Below are 23,476 nucleotides of genomic sequence, written 5' to 3'. Positions count from 1 at the left end.
AGTTCAGAAGCTCCGAAATGGCCACAAGAATCGAAGGAAGGCGAGTTTTCCGAGATTACTCATTTGACAGAGAAATGTATATGTGTCAGTGTGACCTATATTTGTGGCATCTGAACTTCCCCTCTCGACTCAGGCTAAGTATAGCATCTTTCCATACATTACATGGAGCATCTGGTTGACGTCTTAAATTATACATGGCAAAAACAGCTCTTAGTCTTCCTTTCTCGAATTCTCCTCTTCACCAAACTGACCCTTTGCCACCAATTTTCTGATTGTCCGTGTTATTAAAACAATAGAATAATCTTTGACATCTCTTTTTAATACCTACTACGGTCTCTTGCCAACTCCTGCTGCTTTACACCTTGGTGGCCTGTTTTTTTCTATAGCCTCAGCAAACGTCTCCTCCTTTTCCTGGACTGTTGTAACCTGGGTTTTTTGCTTCCTGCCTCCCTAATTGTTCAAACTGACGTTTCAGCCTTCAGAGTTGCTTGAAGTTTCATCCTGACACAGCCCTGCCAGTCGAGTTAGGAGAGCCCTTCAGAATGTAGAGCTGGGTTCCAACCTCCCTCAACTGCCACCTTCCAGCTCCACGGTATGCAGACTACTACAAATAAATGTACTCTCATCATCAAATACCCCCTCCTTTATTGATCTGTCCCTTTATTTCTTACCGACAGCTTTTCCTGCTGGACCCTCCCTGCCCCCCTAGGAACTGAGAGGAGGTGACTGATGAGAAGCTGAGGCCTGTGCTGGGAACAAGGACCAGGGCACAGGGGTATTCATTCGATCTCCTGCTTGCTCGGCTAGTTCTCTCTCTGCTGCCTCTCTTCCCAGAGCCTGGGGAGTCCTCCACACCTTCTGCACCACCAGGGGCACAGCCCAACCAGTTCCATTTCTAGAAAGAAAGAAAAAAAAAAAAAGATACAGTAAGGACTTAGAAAGTAGCAGGATTTTTTAACTTTAAATGAGTAAATATGCAAATGTTATGCTCCGTGGCCCTGCTTCTGTGGATCCAGAGCAAAGGCCCGCCATACCCAGGGAAAAAGCCCAATCCAGCCGGCTGCTGCTGTCCAGCCCTGCTCCTCCCCATGCTCAGCAAGGGCAGTGTTCTTCCCTGTTCTCACCAGAGAGGCACAAGCGCTCCGTCCCTTCCAGCGGCAGGCGGAGGGAAGAGAAAGGGTCTGTTGTTTTCCTCTCCTTGTTTCTCTCTCCCTCACTGCTGATCACCCAGCTGCTGACCAGGTCAGAAAGCCCTGATGGAAATTCTTCAGTGCTGGGCAAGCCCCTCCTCCTCCAGGGAGCTCGTCCTTGACTAATATTTTTCTTTGTCCTGATGGGAAAAAAAGAGAGAGAAAGAAAAAAGAAAAACCACAAACTTCCTTTGAAAACCAGCGTGTAGTCTGGGCCTGGAGCGCACGCCCTAGACTCAACAACTCAGGGAACCCGAAGACGCTCTGGGGCGACCTGGGAGCACCTAGGCTGCACCCCAGCCTGCCCCCACCCTTCTCTGGTGACCCCAGTCGTGGGCGTGGGTCCGGAAGTGGCCTCCACCAAGCCGGGACCGCCGCTCATAAACCTGTGTAGACCTGTATAAGCTCTGGCCTTGACAGCTGAAAGGCAGCTGGGACTGTGGCAGCGCCCCTCACTGTAGCTACTTCCCCCATCGAACTGCCACAGCTGGACCCTCCTCCTCAGTCCTGGGACAGCAGCAGCGTCTTTAAGGTAAAAAACTTTGTTTTAACCATTTCCTTTACCTCCCCTCCAACCCCCAGTTCTCTTTTTCCTCTCCAGCTCTGGGGAGGTGACATGGACTCTCCCTCCACTCCTGGTCTCTACAAGTCTGGATTTTGAGAGGAGGTAAGGCAGGAGGGCTATGTAAAAGGGACGAGGCGTGGTCCCTTCGTTTACTTCTTGTAATGAAAACTTCCCCGTCTCTCCTGCAAGCAAATAGACAGGGAATGAGAGGGGCGGTTGACTTATTGGGGGAACAAAATTTTAACCCGGAGTTGCATGAAGATTTGGGTCAGACTGAAAAGGAGATTGCAGTAGGAAGGTTCCTGGGGGTGTGTATGGCTTATTGAAGCTACCCACCCATATTATATGTTTCTTGCAACTTTTGACTATTTACTGCCACTGCGAGGGAGGGGCCAGGGCTATTTCAACTCCCTCACCCACCACCAGAGGATAATTCCAGCAGGAGAGAATGTGTGGGACTTAGAAAAGAGGAAAATAATGAAATCCTGGTTTGTTTGAGTGCCCTCCCTCTCCTCCTTTCCTGTTCAGACATACTCCGTGCCCACCCCACCAGGAGCTCACCTTGTAGCGTAGAAATCCTTCATTCCGTCTCCTGCCCCTCCACTTAAGACTTAGCTTGCTTAGCTTTGCCCAATTTGTCTGGGACTCAGCTCCCTGTGGTGTCCAGCTCCTGGTTTCCTTTGGCTCATTCCCCTCACCAGCTAGCTGCCCAACCCCCACTGAATTATTGATCATTTCTGGCATTGGACAGAAAAGATAAGAAACAAACGCTGCTTTTCTCCAAGCTCTTTTAACTTTCCCAGGCTCTGGTTTCTGCTTCCAAGGCTCAACCTAAGTGTCATTTGGGAGGGGAGGAAAAAACGAGAGAGAAAAAACAGTGTAAGGTGTGCAGGCAATTTTTGCTAGTCTGATTCTAAATTAACAACATGTAATGAGATGCAGCTAGCACGAATTAGATTTGAATCAGGAGTATCAATTTGGGTGACTAGACTCCTTTTGGTAACTTTTACGTCTTTCAACTTCATGTCTCAGACCTTTACCTATCCCTGAATTCCTGCCGCTTTACAAGAAGGAAGCATAGTGTCAGGTTAGGAGGGAGCTGGAGAAAAGACAAGATTTCTAACAAGTCTTAAGCTCTCCCCTTTTCTTACCGTGAGTGAGGGGCAGAGGGGAGCTAAGAGATTGAAGGGAGATGTTTTCCAGGGGACAGCGTTTGTGGCTTTTTATATATTTTTTTGCCATCCACAGCCTTAATTAAATGTCTGTGCTAGATTTGATGCTTAGTGCTGATAGAGAGTAGGTTAAACAGGCCCAGGGTTTATATCTAAAACAATCTACATGGGAATAGGAAGAACATGTACACAGGAAGATGAATGTAAGGGGGGTATTTCCTTCTTTTTTTTTTTTAAGTTTTAATTTTTTAACAGATTTTTAAAAAATGTTTAATTATTTTTGAGAGACAGAGTGAGAGTGGGGGAGGGCAGAATCTGAAGCAGGCTCCAGCACAGAGCCCGACACGGGGCTTGAACTCATGAACTGAGAGGTCATGGCCTGAGCCGAGGTCGGCCGCTTGGCCAACTGAGCCACCCAGGCGCCCCCTTTAAGTTTTAGTTTTAATTCCAGTTAATTAACAGTGTTATATTAGTTTTAGGTGTACAATATAATGTTTCAACACTTCTGTACATGACCCTGTGCTTGTTACGAGGGAATATTTCTTATGTAAGTCAATAAAAAGCATTTCACATTCCATAATATATGAAGAGTGGGCAAGAGAGTATCTCCAGGTTTAGGTGATTGGGGAGCAGAGAGGAACTGAGAAACTGGCTATGCCGACTACAGCTGTCGAGAGTGTACTGACAGAATTTGTGGGGCAGTGGTTTTTGTGCTGGAATCTGAAGTTGCCTATCAGAACCTGTCTCTGATTCAAGTCCACATGGCCTACATTTCCCCTCTCTGGCTTACAGGAAGCCCCTCCCAAGACCTTTTTGCTGCAGTTTGGGATTGTGTAAAGTTCAGTAGAGTCCTTGGAGGAGAAAGACTTCTTTCTCACTGGTGTTTCATCTTTTAGGGGATGACTCTGTCTGTCTGTATCTCCACTTTTCACCCCAAGCACTCTGTGATTGTTAATCTTTTCACCCTTGGGATGAAGCAAAGAGAAGGTAGCTCTAAGGATATAAGCAGCCTGTGTGTGCTCTGGATGATCCACGAACAGCGAGGGAGTGGGGTTTGGTGTAGGGGAGAGGAATTACCACCCTCCTGGCTATGTTGGGGGTTACCAACTTGACACCATTACAGGGTGAGCTAAAGATCACTGTATTTTTTTTTTTTTTCCTTTTTTTTTTTTTTTTTCAATGTTTATTTATTTTTGGGACAGAGAGAGACAGAGCATGAACGGGGGAGGGGCAGAGAGAGAGGGAGACACAGCATCGGAAACAGGCTCCAGGCTCCGAGCCATCAGCCCAGAGCCTGACGCGGGGCTCGAACTCACGGACCGCGAGATCGTGACCTGGCTGAAGTCGGACGCCTAACCGACTGCGCCACCCAGGCGCCCCTAAAGATCACTGTATTAATAACCATTAGTAGAGATGACCCTTGAACAATGCAGGGGTTAGGGACACTGACCATTCATGCATTTGAAAATCTGGGGTGCCTGGGTGGCTCCATTGGTTAAGCGTCTGACTTCAGCTCAGGTTATGATTTCATGGTCCGTGAGTTCGAGCCCTGCGTCAGGCTCTGTGCTGACAGCTTAGAGCCTGGAGCCTGCTTCGGATTTTGTGTCTCCCTTTCTCTCTCTGTCCCTCCCCCACTCACACTCTGTCTCTCAAAAATTAATAAATATTTTAAAAAATTAAAAAAAAAAAAAAAAGAAAACCTGTGTATAACTTTTGACTCCCCCCAAACTGAACTAACAGCCTAACGTTGACTGGAAACCTTACCAATAACATAAGCAGTCAATTGGCACATATTTTTTATGTTATATGTATTATATACTATATTCTTACAATAAAATAAGCTAAAGAAAAGAAAACATTATTAAGAAAGTCGTAAAGGGGGTGTCTAGGTGGCTCAGTTGGTTGAGTGTTGGGCTCTTGATTTCGGCTTGAGTTGTAGTCTCCCGGTTCATGGGGTCAAGCCCTGAGTGGCGCTCTGGGCTAGGCACAGAGCCTGTGTGGGGTTCTGTCTCCCTTTCTCCCTGTCCCTCCACCACCCCTCAAAATAAATAAATAAGAGTAAAAAAAAAAAAATGGAAACTAATGTAAATTGTGTGTCAACTATACTTCAACAACAAAAAGAAAATCATAAGGAAAATACATTTACTGTACTGTTCACGTATTTACTGAAAAAAATCCACATATGGTGGGTCTGCTCAGTTGAAATCCCGTGCGGTTGAAAACAGTGTTGTTCAAGGCTCAGCTGGACAGTTTTAACATTTCTTTCTCCATCTCTTTCCTTTCTTTCTGCCTTTACTTTCCCTTTCTCTCCATCCTTTTTCCATTCCTTGTCCGTATCATTTCAGGAAAGTTGACTCCATCCAATGATTTCAATCCTGCTGAAATCCTTCCTCCCAACCTGAAAGCCCTGTATCCTCATTGGTCCCATGTGGTCACATTAAGTTAGGGGTGACAAGAGCTCAGGCTGGGGCCCTTCTGCTTCCCCAGCTAAGTAAGAAAGACACATACTCCCCATAGCCAGGAGTGACTGTACAGACACTGTCTGGGCTTCCACACTGTATTCCTTTAACAAGACTTTTCTGGGTCCATTTGCTTTCCAGCCCAATGACTTCCTCCTTATTGTATTGGTCTCTTTTTCACATACCAAGCCTAGATTAGGCAACTCCTAGAGGGCAGGAAAATCCTTTGGTGACTCTCAGTTGACCTCTTCTGACCATGGAACACCATCAACCTGGGCATCCAGCCTCTGATAAGGCCAGGATTATAGAAGCAGTCAGCCCTGAAAACCGTGAGGTCCTGTCACAACCAGATGTGCACCCCCAGGACAAGGATGCCGGAGATGCTGATGGGGCAGCTAGAGAACAGGAGATGGTAGACCAAACTTCGCCGCTGGCCCAGGGCCAGGATAACCTTGAGTCACCTGCACCTAATGCTAGTTCAATCCAACTGGGGCCAGCCCACGGGACACAGCCTGAGGCAGAGACAGGAGGGGCGTGCTCCAGACCCCAGGAGCTTCCCCAGTCCCCCAGGGCCCGACAGCCGGAGGTAGATTTCTACTGTGTAAAGTGGATCTCCTGGAAGGGAGAACGGACACCCATCATCACCCAGAGCACTAACGGCCCTTGCCCTCTCCTGGCCATCATGAACATCCTCTTTCTTCAGTGGAAGGTAAGAGAGGGTCCGGATGGGGGCTTAGACATTGCTGGGGAGAGTACTCTTCCCTGATCCATCTCCTCGATCATCCCGATCTCCTCAAACCTGGCAACACGTTCCAGATTATTCTCCATAGTTTTCCAGCTTGAACAAATGAGAAGATATTCACAAAAACAAGACAAAACGAAGCAAGTTTCTGCCTTGCTCTTGTATTTTCTATTGTCTAGCAAATGGGAATGTCTTCACATGCATTCCCTCACTCCAGTTACAAGCCTTTTTTCCCACGACTCCCTCCCCTTCCCCCAGTCCTTCTATGTATTTCTGCTTCAGTGCTCTGTGAAGGAAAATACACACATGGCTAACCCTTTGGTCGCCCCTTCTGCCTCCAGGTGAAGCTGTCCCCTCAGAAGGAAGTGATCACATCAGATGAGCTCATGGCCCATCTTGGTGAGTGCCTAGGCCTTGGGGAGGTTCAAGAGCTATCCACTCAGAAATCCAGAATAGTAAGGGACTGCCCATTTGGGGCTCAGAGTAGCAGGGAAGGTGAAGGTGTACAGGGCGTCTCTGCAGGGCTGGGGAATGAAAAGCAAAAATCAAGGTGTCAGGAGCCTGGGATCATAACCCTACTTTGCCCTGAGCAACCTGGGATTGTAACCCTACTTTGCCCTGAACTTTCACACGTGACCTTGGGTGAGCTCTTCATCTTTGTGAGTCTCTCTTTTCCTTGAGAAGTGAGAGGTCTGGATTAGATTCTAAGGCTGTTTCCAGCTCTGAAAATCTGTGGTCCATGACCATTCTCTAGGAGAAGAGGAAGTAGGTTTTGGGGAAATTGGGGTAAGCTGAAAAGGGACCCTGTCTTATAGGAGACTGCCTCTTGTCCATCAAGCCCCAGGAGAAGTCAGAGGGACTTCAGCTGAATTTTCAGCAGGTGAGGCAAAGGTCTGCAGACGTGGGGATTTGCAGGTTCGTGAGGGGACACTGAGGCTAGGAAGAGAGGCCTTTCTTCTGCTTCTCAAGAAGGGCCCTTAAACTATGATTTCTGTCTGTGTTTCTTTTTTATTTCTTTCTGGAGGAGGAGGGTATATCTTTGTCCTAGAAAATATGTTCCTTTATACAAGATAAAGACTGGTTGAGGCAAAAGAGGAATGGAGTAGCCTGGAAGCGAACCAGGGAGGAAAAGCAACAATTTTATTATTTTTATTTCTGGAGCTAGGTGTCGGGAGAGGGGAGGCTAGACTAGCCATTATTGTCTTCTTGTTTTCTGCCAGCTTTATTGAGATATAACTGACTTATAACATTGCGTAAGGTGAAGATTATATCTACCATGTTGATGTGACATAGTCATCATTTTCTTTCCTAACCCCAGAATGTGGACGATGCAATGACAGTGTTGCCTAAACTGGCCACAGGTCTGGACGTCAATGTGCGATTCACAGGGGTCTCTGATTTTGAGTATACTCCTGAGTGCAGTGTCTTTGACCTCCTAGGCATACCTCTGTACCACGGCTGGCTGGTCGATCCACAGGTGAGGGTGAGATGGCCCAAATGAGGCTCCTATCCAGCTCAAGCTGACAGAGGAACAGCATTTTGTGGGGTGGGTGTTGGGGAGTTAGGAATTAGATTGGCTTGAGAAGAGAATAGGCTTTAGAGGCTGGACCCAGTGCAGAATTCCTTGAATTTTAACCTTTCTGGGGAGAGGGGTAACACTCAAATACGGGCAGACCACACGCACGGAGGTCCGTTCTTTGGGTACAGAAAATGTCAAGACTCTTTGGTTACAGGGTTGTGATCCTTTCGGGCTTGCTTCATTTCCTTCCTCAAAAGATCTTAATTGTCTTGGTACCACCCCACCCCACTGCCCACGCAGAGTCCTGAGGCTGTGAACGCAGTTGGGAAGCTGAGTTACAACCAGCTGGTAGAGAAGATTATCACCTGCAAACACTCTAGCGACACCAACCTTGTGACAGAAGGTAACAGCCCTGCCTTCTCTCCTGCGGATCTTAGTGGAGGGAAGGACTCTTAGTGGAGGGAAGGACGGCTGCTTCAGTTTATTGTTTATTGTCTGCCTCCCCCACCAAGTCCCCCTAGAATAAACACCCCACGAGAGAGAATCTGGGGAACTGTCAGTTGCATACAGTACCCAGCATGCTGCCTGGCACAAAGTACAGGCACAAGGAACTACCCGTTGGGTGAATGAATACTGCCAGGCCCCAAGGGATTTCAGAAGGTGGGACCATCCCTAGGGCTTTATTTTTTTTTTAATTAAAAACAATTGTTTTAATGTTTGTTTATTTTTGACAGACACAGAGCAGGAGTGGGGAAGGGGCAGAGACAGAGAGGGAGACACAGAATCCGAAGCAGGCTCCAGGCTCTGAGCTGTCAGCACAGAGCCCAATGCGGGCTTGAACTCACAAACCATGAGATCATGACCTGAGCCAAAGTCGGTCGCTCAACCAACTGAGCCACCCAGGTGCCCCTCATCCCTAGGGCTTTTGACAGGGATTCTATGAATGATCCTTCCTCCTGTTGTGGATTTTGGATTTAAGCCAAGCCTCTTGCCCCACAATTTTGTGCCCTTCCTTCCGGCAGGCCTGATCGCAGAGCAGTTCCTGGAGACCACTGCAGCACAGCTGACCTACCATGGACTGTGTGAGCTCACAGCCGCTGCCAAGGAGGGTGAACTTAGCGTCTTTTTCCGAAACAACCACTTTAGCACCATGACAAAGCACAAGGTAAGGAGGCTTTGGGGCTGGGGGCTGGGGGGTGGCGTCCTGTCACTGCCCCGTGGCTTTTTCTTCCTGGTCAGTGTTTCAGACAGGAGAGGGTAGATTGAGTTCAGGTAACAAACAAGCCCTGAAATCCCTGTGGTTTCCTACAACAAAGGTTTATTTCTCATGCGTGCCACATGGCCATTGCAGATTGGCTGCAGTTCTGGCCTATGTCCTCTGTGCTCTTGGACCCAGGCTGACAAAACAGCTTTAATCTGGAATATGAGAGGGAAAAGAGAGAGAGGGACACCACGCACTCACTTTTAATGCCTCTGCCTCGAGATGACGCGTGTCATTTCTGCTAACATCTCACTGGCCAGAGCAAGCCAGAAGGAATAAGCCTGTCGTCAGTGGGACAGGAAATCGCTCCCAGGAAGGGAATGGAATTAAACGGAAGAGGGAAAGGTCTTTGGCTCTCAAAGGATTTATCCTCAGAGCCATCAGGCGAGCCCAGAGAACCATGGGAAGCAGGGTAGGAAGCAGCATCTTGTGTGGGACCCGTAGCCCTGAGGACTCAGGCTGGACCACAGCGATCGCCATACTTACCCCAGCTGACCATATGCTCAGACATCCCTTCCTTCTCCCCACGGCCACACGTATTTGTCAAAGACACACATGCCCGCGCTGACAGGTGGCAGCCAGCACACCAGATGACTCAAATGGTCCCTGCATCCCAGGTGATTTCTGGCCATCACATTGCCTCTGTGTCACCTATCCCACCAACGAGCTTTGTCCTCTTCTTTGCAGAGTCACTTGTACCTGCTGGTCACCGACCAGGGCTTCCTGCAGGAGGAGCAGGTGGTATGGGAGAGCCTGCACAATGTGGATGGGGACAGCTGCTTCTGCAACTCGGACTTCCACCTGAGTCACTCCCTTGGCAAGGGACCTGGAGCAGGAGGTGGGAACGGCTCCCCCGAACAGCAGCGGCTCGTAGACCAGGTGTGTGGGGCCTCCAGGAGGGTGCAGGGAGCACGGCTGCCTCGGAGCTCTTTGCTGCAGGCAGGGCATGCGTTTGGTCATCTAGAGATCATGACACATGACAGCTGTGCCCCTTTACTGTTAACTTCGGACTGCCTCCATGCCTGGAGTATCACCACACACAATGTGCTTGTCTCTGTGTTCTGCTCTGGAGGAGGAGCTGGAGAATTTGAAGGAGAAGAAAAACGGGTCTTGGGGGGCTGGGGGGGCTCAGTCGGTTAAGCGTCTGACTTCAGCTCAGGTCAAGATCTCATGGTTCGTGGGTTCAAGCTCTGCATCAGGCTCTGTGCTGACTGACAGCTCAGAGCCTGGAGACTGCTTGGGATTCTGTGTCTCCCTCTCTCTCTGCCCCTCCCCTGCTCGTGCTCTGTCTCTGTCTCTCAAAAATAAACATTTTTAAAAAAAGAAAGAAAAATGGGTTTGGAAACATAAAGCTGGCCTGAATGTCCCCCAGGCCCCAGCCCACCTCACTGCTCTTGTTCTGTCTCGACTCTCTCTAGGACTACCTAATCGCCTTGTCCCTGCAGCAGCAACCACAAGGCACGTTGGGTCTTAGTGACTTGGAACTGGCCCAGCAGCTTCAGCAAGAGGAGTACCAGCAGCAGCCAGCAGTCCAGCCTGCACCAGGGCGGGCCTCCCCACAGGTGAGCGGTCACTGCCTAGGGGCCTTCCCACTGGCCCAGAGCTGTGCCCTGCTCCTCGGCATCCGGACACTTGTCATTGCTAGTCCTGCAATGGTCTCTTCAAGGTGTCTCTCTCCCCTGGGTCCCATCTTATCTTTCTCTCCCCACTGCCAAAGCAGGCTCCAGGCTCTGAGCTGTCAGCACAGAGCCTGACGCAGGGCTCAAACCCGCGAAACGTGAGAGTGTGAGACCTGAGCCAAAGTCGGATGCCTAACTGACTGAGCCCCCACTTCCATCTAGAGCCTTTGTCCTTGTGCTCTTCTGAGCTGGTGGGTGACCCACTGTTCAATCCCATACAGGGGAGAGGAGCCACGTCGGGACGTCCAGCGGGGGAGCGTCGGCAGAGGCCGAAGCAAGAGTCAGACTGTGTCCTGCTGTAGCTCTGCCCAAGGCTGGGCCTGCCCTGCCTCCTCTTTCAGAGGCCATGGCTCTTCTGCTTGCTTCCCCAGCTCAACTCCTGAGATACGCAGGGTAACTTATTTATGGACTGGTGGGGATCCCAGCAGGCAGTGAACGCCAAGGTCCTGCCCTTATGTGCTGCCACCTTCTCTGCCTCCAGGTCATCCAGGGAACATTGGGGGTGGTGGGGGTGAGGCTTTCTGGTTCCCAGATCCCCTTCCCCGGAGTAGTCATACTAATATACACACTCAGGCTCCAGGGTGAGGGCTCCGTCTAGAATGTGTCTAGAATGCATCTCCCCTGCTTCCCACCCCTGACTGGCTGGGTCTCCCTGGGGATCCTGCAGGCCTGTCTCCCATTGTTTCAGGGTTTGATTTGGGTTTCTATCTCCGTTATTTGTAATGCCTTCCTAAGGTTTGGAAATAAAACTTCTTTCCTGAGATCTGTTGTTTGCCTTGCCCTGCAGCAGTCAGGTTAAGTATCTGACCCAATTAAGGAATGCAAAAAGGTGGGGTGGGGGGGGTAAAGAGGTGTGGGGCGGGGGTGGGGGGGTGGGGGGGGGTGGCGTGTGCTTTGCTTGTCATTTCTAATAGGGCCAGCAGGGGGAACCAAAGCCTGGTTTTTTTGTTTCTTTTTTTTGTTTCTGTTTATCAGTCTTTGATAGATCTTCAGTGGGAATCCAGTTTGGGAGGTGGGTTTCCAAGTCCCTGCTTTGGACAGATGCAATTTGGGGGTTGTGCTCCCTTAACATAAGACTTTCCAGGCGGGAGAGGGCAGCGCGATCAGATGGTTCTTTGCTACTTCTGACCATTTCTGACCTCGTTCTGGCTCCTGTTTCTGTTTCTTTGCCTGAAATTTCCTGGGGAAGAGAGAATAATGGGGGGAAGGGGGGACCTTGAGGGGAGGGGCTTATTGCTTACTGCAGCACTGGAGTGTCAAACAGGATCCCTGTTGCATATGCAAGTGCACATCAAAGGCACCTCCAACTTCAAGACCTCCTCCCAGCCCATGTCCTGCTCCACCCAAACTCTAATCAGGGCACACAAACAACAGCGAGGTTTGCCAAAAGAATTCAAGAATCAGTGAGATGTTCTGGCCAGGGTACTGGAAGGATGAATAGGGCAGAAACCATCAAAGAGATGTCTATACCCAGGACAGAGCTAGGGGACCCACATATAGACCTCACTTTGAGATGAAGAAATTAAGGGACTTGAAAGAAACTTCAAATTCTAGCCTCCACAAGAAGCTGGAGCATGTGGTGTTCAGTGAGGGGTTATCTTATTTGGAGCCCAGCTGGTTTCCTGCAAGCCCAGCCAAACATGGGGATCTCATATCCTTGAATGTCTGTGGTGGGGCAGGGAGGGCAGGGAGGTCTCAAAGGTCTTCAGCCCTGCACAGGGCTAGTAGGGCAGACTGGCAGTCCCCTTTCACTGCATCCTGTAGACAAGAGAGTCAAGTGTTAGAAAGACCCCACTGCCACCATGGCCCAGGCACTCTGTTTCCTCCCTTGTGCTGGCCCACAACTATCTGATGTCAAGATTTCTGTACTAAATTAACCAAAGACTCATGAGTTCTCCAAGGGCGTAAATACACTCTGCCGTGTGCAGTGAGGGCAGAGTGGCAGTGAGGGGCGAAGCTTTGAGGCTCCAGGTCAAGAACTAGCCAAGTCTCACCTGGAGAGAAGAGTAGAGGGACTTCCCAAATTTCTTTTTGAACTCAGCTCTGATGCTTAGAAGGTCAGTCTCACTTCGAGAGATAAGGATGCGCATCAGGACTTGGTAATTGGGCCCCATGTCCTGGTAGAGAGTGAAACAGAATGGAGAGAGGTTGGTAGTAAGATTCTCACAGAGCAGAGACTGGACGGCAAGGTAAATTACTCTAGAAAGGGGAAGCAAGGTGTGAGTGCAGGGAAAAGAGATGTGTGCATTATCTAGGAGCAAAATTTGTCTCTTTGTCCATCCTCGTGGAAGATGATGCAGCAGGAAAGAGGAGTCTCTGGGAGCAGTTGGGGTAGGTGTTGTTCTGGCCGTGTACCCACCGTTCCTGGCCAGGCCTCTAGCTTAGAGTCTCATTCCTCAAGAGTTCAGTGGTGAGCAGCCCCAAAGGCACGGACAAAAAAAAAAAAAAAAAAAAAAAAAAAAAAATCAGAAGCTGCAGGGGAGCGGGGCCGTGGAGAAGGTCCTGAGCCGCCAGGACTCCCAGGAGCAGGGCCTGACCACACAGGTCCCGGATTCCTCGTTCCTTAGTTTCAGCACCAGATTGAAATGGTTTCTCATTCGATTCGCGTGCAGCATTTTCTTCTCCATCTGTGGAACTGGATTGCTGTGGTTTCCTGGTGGCATAAAGCTTTTTGCAGCGTTTTACACCCTTGGAAGTATTGGTGCATTAGCTGGTACGTGCTTTATTTATTAAAAAAAATTTTTTTTAATGTTTATTTATTTTTGAGAGACAGAGACAGAGTGTAGTGGGGGAGGGCAGAGAGAGAGGGAGACACAGAATCTGAAGCAGGCTCCAGGCTCTGAGCTGTCAGCATAGAGCCCGATGTGGGGCTTGAACTCACAAGCCATGAGATGGTGACCTGAGCTAAAGTCAGACACTTAACCAACTGAGCCACCCAGGCGCCCAACCCCCCTTTTTTTTCTAATTTTTTCCCAATATCTTTTTTTTAAACTTTAAATGTGAAAGTTTTTACTTTAAGCTAAAAATTGCTTATTATATGTAATAAGTATTTGTATTTTATGTAACAAAATACATATAAAGTAATAAAATCCATATAATTGTATTATATGTGCTATTATATGTAATAAAAAATAACATATAAATCTTTATAATTTTGAAATAAACCCAGACTTGGAAAAATGAAAAATATAAAAATATAAAAAGGATAGGAAAGACTTGCTATCTATAAAGACTTACAGCATGAAAGCCAGGAACTTTATAACTTCCAATTTAGTGAATGTCCAAGGAGCATATACCCAGCCTATCCCCAAACTGAATTGATGGGGTTCTGATAGGGAGCAGGGTCATGTGCCTTCCGGTTTGAATCCTGACCTCCCACCTCACATCCTCATCTGTATCTACCAGTTTCTCCTGGTTGGACCCCTGGGGTTCAGCATCACTCTCTTCCTCCTAAACCTGTACCAAGCCTCCTGCCTTTTGGTTAAAGAAGGTAATGGAGGATTCTGTTTAGAAATAACAGAGGTACAATACAGTATCAAATTGAATTATAACTGATTATAATAAATGTGTAACCATGACAGATTTCTAAATAAAAAATGTGCACTGGTGCGGTCACTATTTCCTATGAGCCCCTTTCCCAGAGTTTCCTGTTGCTTGACTCATAAGACCCTTCCCAGAACTGCCTGACACCCATACTTATGGCATCAACACAGATCATAAGTTCCCATGAAAAAAATAGAAAGGAAAATGAGGAAGTAACAACAGGATGCCATATTTCATCTGGACTCATGATCTCATTGTCAGTGTGCCTAGTAGCTACTTTATCTTAAATTTCATATATCACCAATTTTGTATTATGATAAAGGATTGTGTTTTTTCTTTTCTTTTTAATGTTGATTTATTTATTTTTGAGAGACAGAGCAGGAGCAGGGGAGGGGCAGAGAGAGGGAACACAGAATCGGAAGCAGGATCCAGACTCCCATCTGTCAGCACAGAGCCCAACGGTGGGCTTGAGCCCACAAAACATGAGATCATCACCTGAGCTGAAGTCAGACGCTTAACCGACTGAGCCACCAAGGTGCCTGCCCCCTCTCTAGGATCTTTTAATGAAAATTCATTGTATGGTTCATATTGGTCCAAATTTTCCTGAATCAGCCTTCACTGAAGGTCACTTCTCTGAATAAATATTTGTCACAATCTATGTTTTCATATATTTCTCATAAGAGAATAAGATAGAAGCATCTGATTGAGTTTTTCCTTTTTTTTTTTTTTAAAATTTTTTTTTCAACGTTTATTTATTTTTGGGACAGAGAGAGACAGAGCATGAACGGGCGAGGGGCAGAGAGAGAGGGAGACACAGAATCGGAAACAGGCTCCAGGCTCTGAGCCATCAGCCCAGAGCCCGACGCGGGGCTCGAACTCACGGACCGCGAGATCATGACCTGGCTGAAGTCGGACGCTTAACCGACTGCGCCACCCAGGCGCCCCGAGTTTTTCCTTTTTAAAAAAAGTTTTCAGGGCACCTGGGTGGCTCAGTTGGTTAGGCATCTGACTTCAGCACAGGTCATGATCTCACGATTCGTGGATTCGAGCCCCGCATCAAGCTCCACGCTGACAGTGCAGAGCTTGCTTGGGATTCTCTCTCTCCCTCTCTCTGCCCCTCCCCGACTTGTACTTTCTCTATCAAAATAAATAAATAAACTTAAAATAAAAAAAAAAATAAATAAAAAAGTTTTCAGAAAAACAGGCCTATATTATTTTTTGACTTCTACTTCTAAGGGTCAACCTGGCATTTACATCCAAGAGTATGGGTCCTATAGTCTAAATACATTACAATCATTTACTGCTAGGATTCAAATTTGTTTTTATAACAAGAATTTAGACAGATAACCACAACTCTTCAAATCGGTCTTAGTGTTGGCTCAATACAATAGTACAGACTTCATGGGATAAATACAATGGAAATCTCCATTGATGATAAAATAAGGGCATATACGTACTGTCTTTTGAATAGCTGTCAATAAGGCATGATGGTTTCTCAAACAGTCCTCATGAAGCTATGCCATCTACCAAAATGATAACTGCTTTTATCTTCTTAAGAATTGGGGTGAGTTTTTTTATTTATAGGTTTCAGGGGACATTTATACTAATAGGAGACCTAGCTCAGTGAGTAGAATGATTGGATTCTGTTTATTAAATTACTCAAACCAACATCACCAACTTAAGTGTGGATAATATGGAACAAAGTCCGACCAGAGTGGAAAAGGTGGTCCTGGATGCTAAGAACTCTTATGGTATAGCTTATAGTATATACCAACACCTATGGTATAGACTATGATTTGACACATGGCAGTTAAATGTCCTCTGGGACCATTGTGTGTGTGCATGTGTGTTTAATTGTGTTTAAATTCCAGTAGAGTTAACATACAGTGTTATGTGTTAACATATGTGTTTTGTAGGAAGCCTGTATGATTTATTAGCTGTGTGACCTTGGGCAAAGAACTTAGCCTCTCTGTACCTCAATTTTTTCATCTATAAAACAGGGATGGAGGGGCGCCTGGGTGGCGCAGTCGGTTAAGCGTCCGACTTCAGCCAGGTCACGATCTCGCGGTCCGTGAGTTCGAGCCCCGCGTCAGGCTCTGGGCTGATGGCTCGGAGTCTGGAGCCTGTTTCTGATGCTGTGTCTCCCTCTCTCTCTGCCCCTCCCCGTTCATGCTCTGACTCTCTCTGTCCCAAAAATAAATAAAAAACGTTGAAAAAAAAAATTAAAAAAAAAACAAAAAAACAGGGATGGAATGTGGCCATGAAGATTAATTGAAATGTGTGTCACAAGCTCAGCATAGGCCCTGGGACACAATGAGCACCCAAGAAATGCTGGCTCTTGTCACCATTCTTGCTAGCATTATCACCATCATTATTCTGGCCACCACTGAAATTGGACAAGATGCTGTCTTATAGAGCAAATTTATATCTATGTTTGGCCATCTAACACCCAATTAGGCCAAAATTTTAGCCTTAGTGCTCTTTTGCTTCGACTAATTTAGCTCTAACCACAGCTCAATCCTCTGCTATTGACAAGACAGTTAGTAAACCTAGGAAAAGAGAGCGGCTTTATGATTATAAAACAAATATGAGATTGTTACATTAGCAAAAGCGTGAAACTTCCTCTCTGTTGCCCAGAAGTTGTCCTCCCTGCCACCCCACCCCGGTTTTTGTTCTAAAGGGAGGGAAAAGAAGTGTCCGTCTCACCTGGAGGGCTTGATGGAGTTTATCAGCAAAGTACAGCGGTGTGTTCTTGATCACGGAGACTGCAAGCAAGGAGAGAACAGTGGGGAGATGGCTCCCCATGCCAGGTGAGCACCCTACCCCACATGTCCTGAGCAGGTCCTACCTAGGCTGAGCAGAGCCGCCTGGTCATCTCCGTGGAAAATGTTCTGGATGGTCTTCTCTAGCTCGTGCCCACTGCACCGCTGGTACTGATCGAACACTTGTGGTGTGTGTGGGAAGTAGTCAGAAAGATAAATGAGAGCAGGGGGTGATTATCACAGAGAAGGATGAGCCCTCCCCACCTTCCTCAGCCAAAGCTCATCATTAGAGTAAGCTGGGAGGACCAGACGTCCCGTGTGTACCTCGGACAAGATGTTCAGGATTTCTCTGCGTGAATATTATGACCCATGTGCCCTCTGTGCCGGGCCCTTCAGCCTGCTTTAATGCCTGGGAGGGAGGAGTAAATCAGGATCCTTGTTTGGGGGCTGGGGAGCCACGGTTGTGATGTTCCCAGAATCCATCATCATGATGATGGGAACAGGATTCAGAGTAGAAATGCTTATTTGAAAGTGTAAAGTAGTTGCTTTTATTTATGGTTAAAACAAGCAAACAAAAAGGAATAGGGCTAAGACAGAGGCTCTGCCCTGACAGCTCAGTTCCCCAATTTGGGGAAATCCTGGCACTCAAGGAATTCAATGATCTACAAGGAAAGGTGTGAGGAGGGTTCCCCCACCCAAATGCCCAAGAGAACGGTCATCCGTGACGGGCTCACTTCCTGGGAGTTCAGGAGTCAGAAGCTAAAGGAGTGAAAAGGCTTCAGATGGTTACTACCCAACAGGTCATGTCCTCACATGTCACTAAGGACTCCTTCCCCCAGGCAAGGAGAGGTCTGCAGGACAAGTGGGTACATAGGTCACTGGCTCTAGGATATGGTGGGGGAGGGTGTCTTACGTGCGTGGCTGTGCAGACTCTTCACCCCTGCTCACCTGGACATCGTCCTCCACCAGGTTGTAGTCAATGATTCCAGAATAGCTCTCACGGGCCCCCTATGAGAAACTCTCTCAGGAGGACTCTTTGAGGGGTAGCTTTTTATCTCCAGGCAAACTGACCCCAGCCTGTTCTCCTCCCAAAGCCTTCTCTCCTTAATTATACCATTGCAATGCTCCCCACCCCACCCCAGCCCCTTCCCTGGCAGTATAACTCCCTCCTCTGCAGGCCAGTCCCCCTCACCTTAGCCAGGGCCAGGAGCAGGTCCCGCAAGATGCCACTGGTCTCAGATTTGATGTCCTTCTCCACCTCCAACTGGAAATCTGGGGTAGGGTCAGGAGCTCTCTGAATCCTCCCAATTTTTTCCAGTGTAGATATTCTGTCAAATGCCCAACCCACTGTGCCTACTGCCAGCCCCTGCTTGGGGTAGCTTGACGGCCGGTAGTTCCCAGGATGTAAGGCAGAAGCACCATCGTGGGTACCCTGAAAACATCCCTAAACTGTGAGTAACCCATGCCCTACTTAGTGGAGTAGCCTTATCTCCAGGAGCCAACCTGCCCTGGGCAGGAGGTGTCTGTGATTCAAGTAGTAGCCGGGTAGTCAAGGGGGATAGGGAAACCTACATTATGAGGCCAGATGGCTAGGGCCCGGTCCTCTCACTGGCGGCACAGAGAAGTGATCCGGGAGGAAAGATGTGAAGACGTGAAAGACAAAAGAGACGGGGAAAAGAAAGAAGCAAGAAGTGAAAGAGGTAGGAGAGGGATTAAGACAGGCCAAGAATGGACATCAAAGGAAAATTGGGGAAAGCAAGAAAAAGGGGGGGGCTTGCTAAGATGGTGAGAAAAGGCCAGTCAGCAATTAGTGGGTAAGCCATGTGGCAGCCAAGCAAGGGCCTGAGGGGTAACACTCATGACTTAGGGAGAAGTACCCCCCCCCCCCCCACCTCAGCTGTAGCAAGGTTCCATTCAGTCTGGGATGTGATATGATGGCAGAATCAGGAAGGGGTTGAGAAGATGACATGGGCACCCTTGGGGCTGTCATAGCGCCCAACATTGTCATTACCTTGGGATCCGCCCTGGGGCCCCAGACTAAGATGGTTAATCACTGCTTCTCTTTCTTTAATGATCACATCTGGCTCTTACCCTGGGGAGACTGAGAGCCGGTAAGGGTGGGTGGGGGGAGAGACCCCAAGGGAAAAGCTCTGAGGCAGACAGGTTCCAAGAGGGCTCACCTAAGCTGTCACCCACCCCACCCCCACTCCATGTTCCTTACGTGCTCTTACTATGTTTGTAGACTGTCAGGCACTCTTGCAGCTGGGGTGGGCTTCGGGTAGCAAGAATTTCCACAGCCACATCCTCAGTGGAACCTGGGTTCTGTGGGAAATTGGGAGGCCACTCTGAGACTGGGCCATGTCAGCAGTATGGCAGAGAGCAGAGGATGACCCCTTGTCCTTCTAAGGGTCAATATGGGTTGTTTAAAGGGGGCCTCTGCCAAGTGGACACCTCTGGAGTGGGCAAAGGCCACGCAGTGAACCCTTTCCTCCCTTCAATGGTGTCCTCATTTCCTAGAAACCCAGAGAGCCTCTTCCGGTACCTTCAGAGCTGTCCTCAATTCCTGGGCATCGAAATGGGCTGCAGGCTGCAGCAAAGCCATCACCATCCTCTCGAGGTTGCCAGAGAGTGCTGCCTGCAAGGACTTCACCAGGTCCTGTGATAAATGGCCCCATGGCAGAGGAGAAGATATGAGGGGGAGGTCCCTGAGGCGCGGGGGACATTTGGAATATCTGGCTGGCTTTTATCTAAGGCCAGAAGCACCAGCCACCCCCCCTCCAGCTGGTACTGCTGCACCCCAAGATTTCGGGGGGGCCTCTCACCCCAGTCCACTGCTCCTGGGAAGTCAGTGGCCTCACCTGTTGGGTGCGCTCCTGGAAGGCTCGAGAGATGAGCTGTCTTTGTTCCCTACTCCGATTGGTCAGCACGCCCACAATGGCGCTGCGGTCCACACCTGAACAGAGGTGAGGGCTAGGCCATCAGCTGGTCACAACCCAGCTGAGTCTTTGCGGTGGGGGGGGGGGGGATCCCCTTCCTCCTCACGCTGGAAGCCTCCAGAGGAGGAGAGATGGAGATCTAGGAAAGGGCCATGAAAGACAGGGGCAGGGGCTGCGTCACCCCAACTTCCATTTGGCCTCGAGAAGATGCGAATAAGATGCCAAAATGGCATGCGAGCCTGGCCCCGAATTAAGTGTAGGTGGCCTGGTATGCTGGGGGAGAGATGGCTCTGGGGATCACAGACTTGGATTAGAGTCCCGGCCCGGCCCTGCCTTCGTGAGCCATGTGACCTCGGGCCAGCCCCTTTGTCTCACTGTTTCTTCATCTGTAAAATGGAAATAAGCCTTACCTCATGGCAGTGTCCTGAGAATAGGAACCACACACCCACCACGGTACTTGATGGACAAGAATTAAGGCATTCCACAAACGTTTATTGAACAACATCACTTCCTCCTTCCTGGCTCCTTCTTGGTCTGCAGACTGGTTCCTGTAGGGAAGAGCCCCAGGTGCAGAGGGAGAAGGGCTCACCTTGGCTTGCAATTGCCCTCAGCAGCCTCTGCACATCCTTGTCCACGCTGAAGCTCAAGAATGTCCTGAGGGTGCCCAGGGTCCCCCACGCTGCAGTCTGTAAGAGCACGAGGGGTGAGGGGTTGGGGGGAGCATCGCAGGTCTGTGCACGCTTACCCCAGGGCCTTAACCCAGCCCTTGGCAGGGTCTCAGGGCCTGCTCTCCCTTTTCCTGTCCCCCATCCTCTCATCGCCCTGCAGTTGATACACCAACAATGATTCCAACCATTACAGCCCCTACCTTGTTGGCAAGGCCCAGGTGGCTGAGGATCTCCTGGGTCAGGGATGGTCTTGTCTTCCCACTGGTCACAGACATGGTGTCACTGGCTATGCCAGGGAGGGAAATGGGAGCCAACTGAGGAGAGCCTCCTGGCCCTTTGGGCCTCTTTATGACCCCCAGACCCCGGGGCTCACCTCCCATGCTTTCTTTCCCCCTTTGCAGAAAAAGAGAGTATCGACTTGCTTGGCAGCTTTGAGAGCACAAGTGGAAGGGTAGGAGGGGAGCCCCCTTCTTTCCCAGCTCTCACCCCTCCTTCAGGAAGCAAGGACTGGTCAGGAATGCTGCTGGAGCTAGCCCTCAACAAACCCTCCCTGACTCCATGGCTCCCAAACTTTGGACTCAGGTGCATGACCCCCTTCTGAGAGCCACATCCCTTCCTTCCCGTAGACTGGCTAGGTGTTCCTGGGGTGGCGCAGGGGAGGTGAGGCAAGGTGGTAGGTTTAAGTATGTGGGGTGGGAGATAACAACTCCTAAAACACCTCCTCACCTTCAGCCCCAACCCACAAGTCAGCCCCTGTTCCCTGCCCCCCAGCCTACCTGCCTGCCACCGGCCTTTCACCTTTGGCCTTTCACCCTTGGCGTCTCTGGCAGGGATCTTTAGGTAAGCAGGTGCACTCTCTGAGCTGATGTATATATGTGTTCTTGCGGGCACTTGGGTGCCTAGACAAGGGAGGAAGCACCCACACTAGAAAAGGAAAACTCCTTTCTCCCTCTCCCATGGGATCATCCAGATTTCCCCACCTCCTTCAACACGAGGGCCCAGGTTCCGGTGCTTACCCAGAGGTGCTGGAGGCGAGGTGGCAGTCGTCACAGCCTGGCGGCTGCCTGTGTGGACACCAGCTTCTGTGTGGCCTGCTAGAGGAGAAGGGGCGTGTCAGCCCAGGCCGGGCAGCCAGTCAGATGACCTCCCTGGCAGCCCAGCTCAGCTGTCGCCTCTAGCTCTGGCCCCTCCCAAATGTGGGAGAGGACCAAGCTGTACCTGGTCCCCCGTGTAAACCCCTCCCCACAGAGCATCTTTCCTCCCAGGGGCCCCGGCCTCAGCCCACGGAGGCCTGCTCAGCCTCTCAGCCTCTCAGCAGTTGAGAAGACACAAGAGGCCTTGTGCCTTGCTCTCCCTGTGGGGCCAAGAGGGACCGTAAAAACCTAGTCTCTAAATCCAGCTTCTGACCTGGCTCTGCCTCTGGCTCCAGCTCTCTGGGGGGACAGGTCAGACAGGCTCTAGGCTGATTTTGAGGCTGATAGAGAAAAACCTGTTGGGGCACATACCAGCAGGGCACCCCAGCCTGCACCCCAGAGGGGTTCCTAACCCCCAAAGTCCCTGACTACTACTGCCTTATCAGAGCCAGCCAGCCTGACTGGGAAGGGCCAGGGGACTGTTTATATCTGTGGGGAAGGAAGAACACAGGTATTAGAGGGTGGGGAACAGATCAGCAGAGTCAAGAGAGAAAAATGCAAAGGGTGTTCCCTGTGGACAAGAGCATCATACTCCCAAAAGGCAACAGGGAGATGGGAGAGGCTCCCTGGGTCCCTGTGTCTTAGATTGCTTCTGTTGCCTTTTGGCTGCCAGAGATGTTGTAGCTGTAAGTGATGCAACCCCGGCAGCTGGGGTCAAAGTTGTCAGTGCAGGGAACAGCAGGTAAACAGCCTTGGGGAGCCTGAGGGGCTCCTGAGCAGGCAGTCACTGGAAACTAACTCCCAGTCAGCTCCCTGGGGTCTATCTAGGAGCTGTTTCCTTCCTGCCTCCCTAGATAGGTCAAGCAGGGGCTGGGCACATTAAAAACATTTTTAAAAATGGGAATATTGGGAGAAGTGTATGGAGGGGACATCCTAGACATCTGAGAATAGGCTTACAGGGAGGATTAAATTAGGTAATATGTGTGATGTCATTTGGCAGAGAAAAATGCCTTGTAAAACAAGGCTGCCAGACTTACTAAAAATACAGGATACCCAGTTAAATTAGAATTTCAGGTAAACAACAAATAATTTGTTGGTATTAAGTCTGACCCAACTGTTTCATGGGAGATACTTATGTCAACAAATTATTTGTGGTTTATCTGAAATTGTGATTTAACTGAGCATTCTGTAATTCCTTGGAAACCTGGAAAATTGGACTCAGTTTCAGCATGGTGATTATAAGCAAAGGTCCTGGAGTCAGACTTCTTAAGATGATTTTTTTTTTTTGACGTTTGTTCATTTTCTTTTTTATTTTATTTTATTTATTTTTTTATTTTATTATTACTATTTTTTAAATTTTAACTTGTTTTATTACATTTGTTCATTTTCAAGAGACAGAGAGAGTGAGAGGGGAAGGGGCAGAGAGAGGGAGACACAGAATCCAAAGCAGCCTCCAGGATCTGAGCGGTCAGCACAGAGCGCAATGGGAGTGAGGCACGGGGCTCCAAGCTACAAACAGTGAGATCATGACCTGAGCCAAAATCTAATACTCAACCGACTGAGCCACTGAGACGCCCCAAGACAGACTTCTTAGACTAGAATTCCAGTCTGCTGTGTGACCTGGGCAATTATTTCAACCCTTCTGTGCTTGGTTTCCTCATTGTTGAAACAAGAGGTAATAATAGTGTTTATATTATAAGCTATTGTGAGAATTAAATAAATACATGTAGAGCACTTTAGAAGAGGGCTGCTGCACAAAGCAGTAGGTACACATGTCAAAATGTTAACCAATACATAACAATAAATATTGAGGGGCGCCTGGGTGGCTCAGTCGGTTGGGTGTCCGA

At 49.0% G+C, this 23,476-nt stretch overlaps 2 protein-coding genes across 6 annotated transcripts; one reads left to right on the top strand and one right to left on the bottom strand.

The window, feature by feature from the left end:
* The first annotated feature begins 1,323 nt into the window (after window positions 1-1,323).
* On the top strand, window positions 1,324-11,348 carry MINDY1 (MINDY lysine 48 deubiquitinase 1). 2 transcript variants are annotated; one of them, XM_086718163.1, is made up of 10 exons: window positions 1,324-1,722; window positions 5,528-6,095; window positions 6,470-6,527; window positions 6,944-7,008; window positions 7,447-7,605; window positions 7,948-8,050; window positions 8,670-8,812; window positions 9,596-9,787; window positions 10,327-10,470; window positions 10,809-11,348. In XM_086718163.1, the coding sequence occupies exons 2-10, from the start codon at window positions 5,643-5,645 to the stop codon at window positions 10,887-10,889; spliced, it is 1,398 nt and encodes a 465-aa protein (XP_086574289.1). In that variant the 5' UTR covers window positions 1,324-1,722; window positions 5,528-5,642; the 3' UTR covers window positions 10,890-11,348. The 2 variants fall into 2 exon arrangements, with proteins under 2 accessions (XP_086574289.1, XP_086574288.1); XM_086718162.1 differs by having other exon boundaries at window positions 5,273-6,095.
* Window positions 11,349-11,962: 614 nt separating this feature from the next.
* ANXA9 (annexin A9) lies at window positions 11,963-22,029 on the bottom strand. 4 transcript variants are annotated; one of them, XM_086718176.1, is made up of 15 exons: window positions 21,904-22,029; window positions 21,513-21,590; window positions 21,273-21,395; window positions 20,697-20,782; window positions 20,418-20,514; window positions 19,751-19,845; window positions 19,435-19,548; window positions 19,124-19,214; window positions 18,085-18,164; window positions 17,841-17,900; window positions 17,217-17,301; window positions 16,979-17,074; window positions 16,837-16,895; window positions 12,582-12,704; window positions 11,963-12,345 (listed from the first exon to the last, which is right to left on the bottom strand). In XM_086718176.1, the coding sequence occupies exons 4-15, from the start codon at window positions 20,769-20,771 to the stop codon at window positions 12,283-12,285; spliced, it is 1,038 nt and encodes a 345-aa protein (XP_086574302.1). In that variant the 5' UTR covers window positions 20,772-20,782; window positions 21,273-21,395; window positions 21,513-21,590; window positions 21,904-22,029; the 3' UTR covers window positions 11,963-12,282. The 4 variants fall into 4 exon arrangements, with proteins under 4 accessions (XP_086574302.1, XP_086574299.1, XP_086574300.1 ...); XM_086718173.1 differs by lacking the exons at window positions 21,273-21,395; window positions 21,904-22,029; XM_086718174.1 differs by lacking the exons at window positions 21,513-21,590; window positions 21,904-22,029 and having other exon boundaries at window positions 21,295-21,395.
* Window positions 22,030-23,476: the final 1,447 nt, after the last annotated feature.

This window comes from Puma concolor, chromosome C1 (assembly GCF_028749965.1).
Source record: "Puma concolor isolate L17-30 chromosome C1, mPumCon1.1.hap2, whole genome shotgun sequence".
In the NCBI taxonomy this organism is placed as follows: domain Eukaryota; kingdom Metazoa; phylum Chordata; class Mammalia; order Carnivora; family Felidae; genus Puma; species Puma concolor.
This window is presented reverse-complemented; position numbering and strand designations above follow the sequence as displayed.

What these genes read in the sequence shown, in the direction of transcription:
- MINDY1 (XM_086718163.1), top strand. Translation starts at nt 5,643, where the DNA reads ATGGAACACCATCAACCTGGGCATCCAGCCTCTGATAAGGCCAGGATT. An exon ending in TTCAGCTGAATTTTCAGCAG is followed by an intron (nt 7,009 to 7,446) that starts GTGAGGCAAAGG and finishes TCCTAACCCCAG; the next exon opens with AATGTGGACGATGCAATGAC. An exon ending in GCTGGCTGGTCGATCCACAG is followed by an intron (nt 7,606 to 7,947) that starts GTGAGGGTGAGA and finishes CTGCCCACGCAG; the next exon opens with AGTCCTGAGGCTGTGAACGC.
- ANXA9 (XM_086718176.1), bottom strand. Translation starts at nt 20,771, where the DNA reads ATGTCTGTGACCAGTGGGAAGACAAGACCATCCCTGACCCAGGAGATC. An exon ending in CCTGACAGTCTACAAACATA is followed by an intron (nt 18,165 to 19,123) that starts GTAAGAGCACGT and finishes ACCCTACCCCAG; the next exon opens with ATTTCCAGTTGGAGGTGGAG. An exon ending in CCCTCTACTCTTCTCTCCAG is followed by an intron (nt 12,346 to 12,581) that starts GTGAGACTTGGC and finishes TCTTGTCTACAG; the next exon opens with GATGCAGTGAAAGGGGACTG.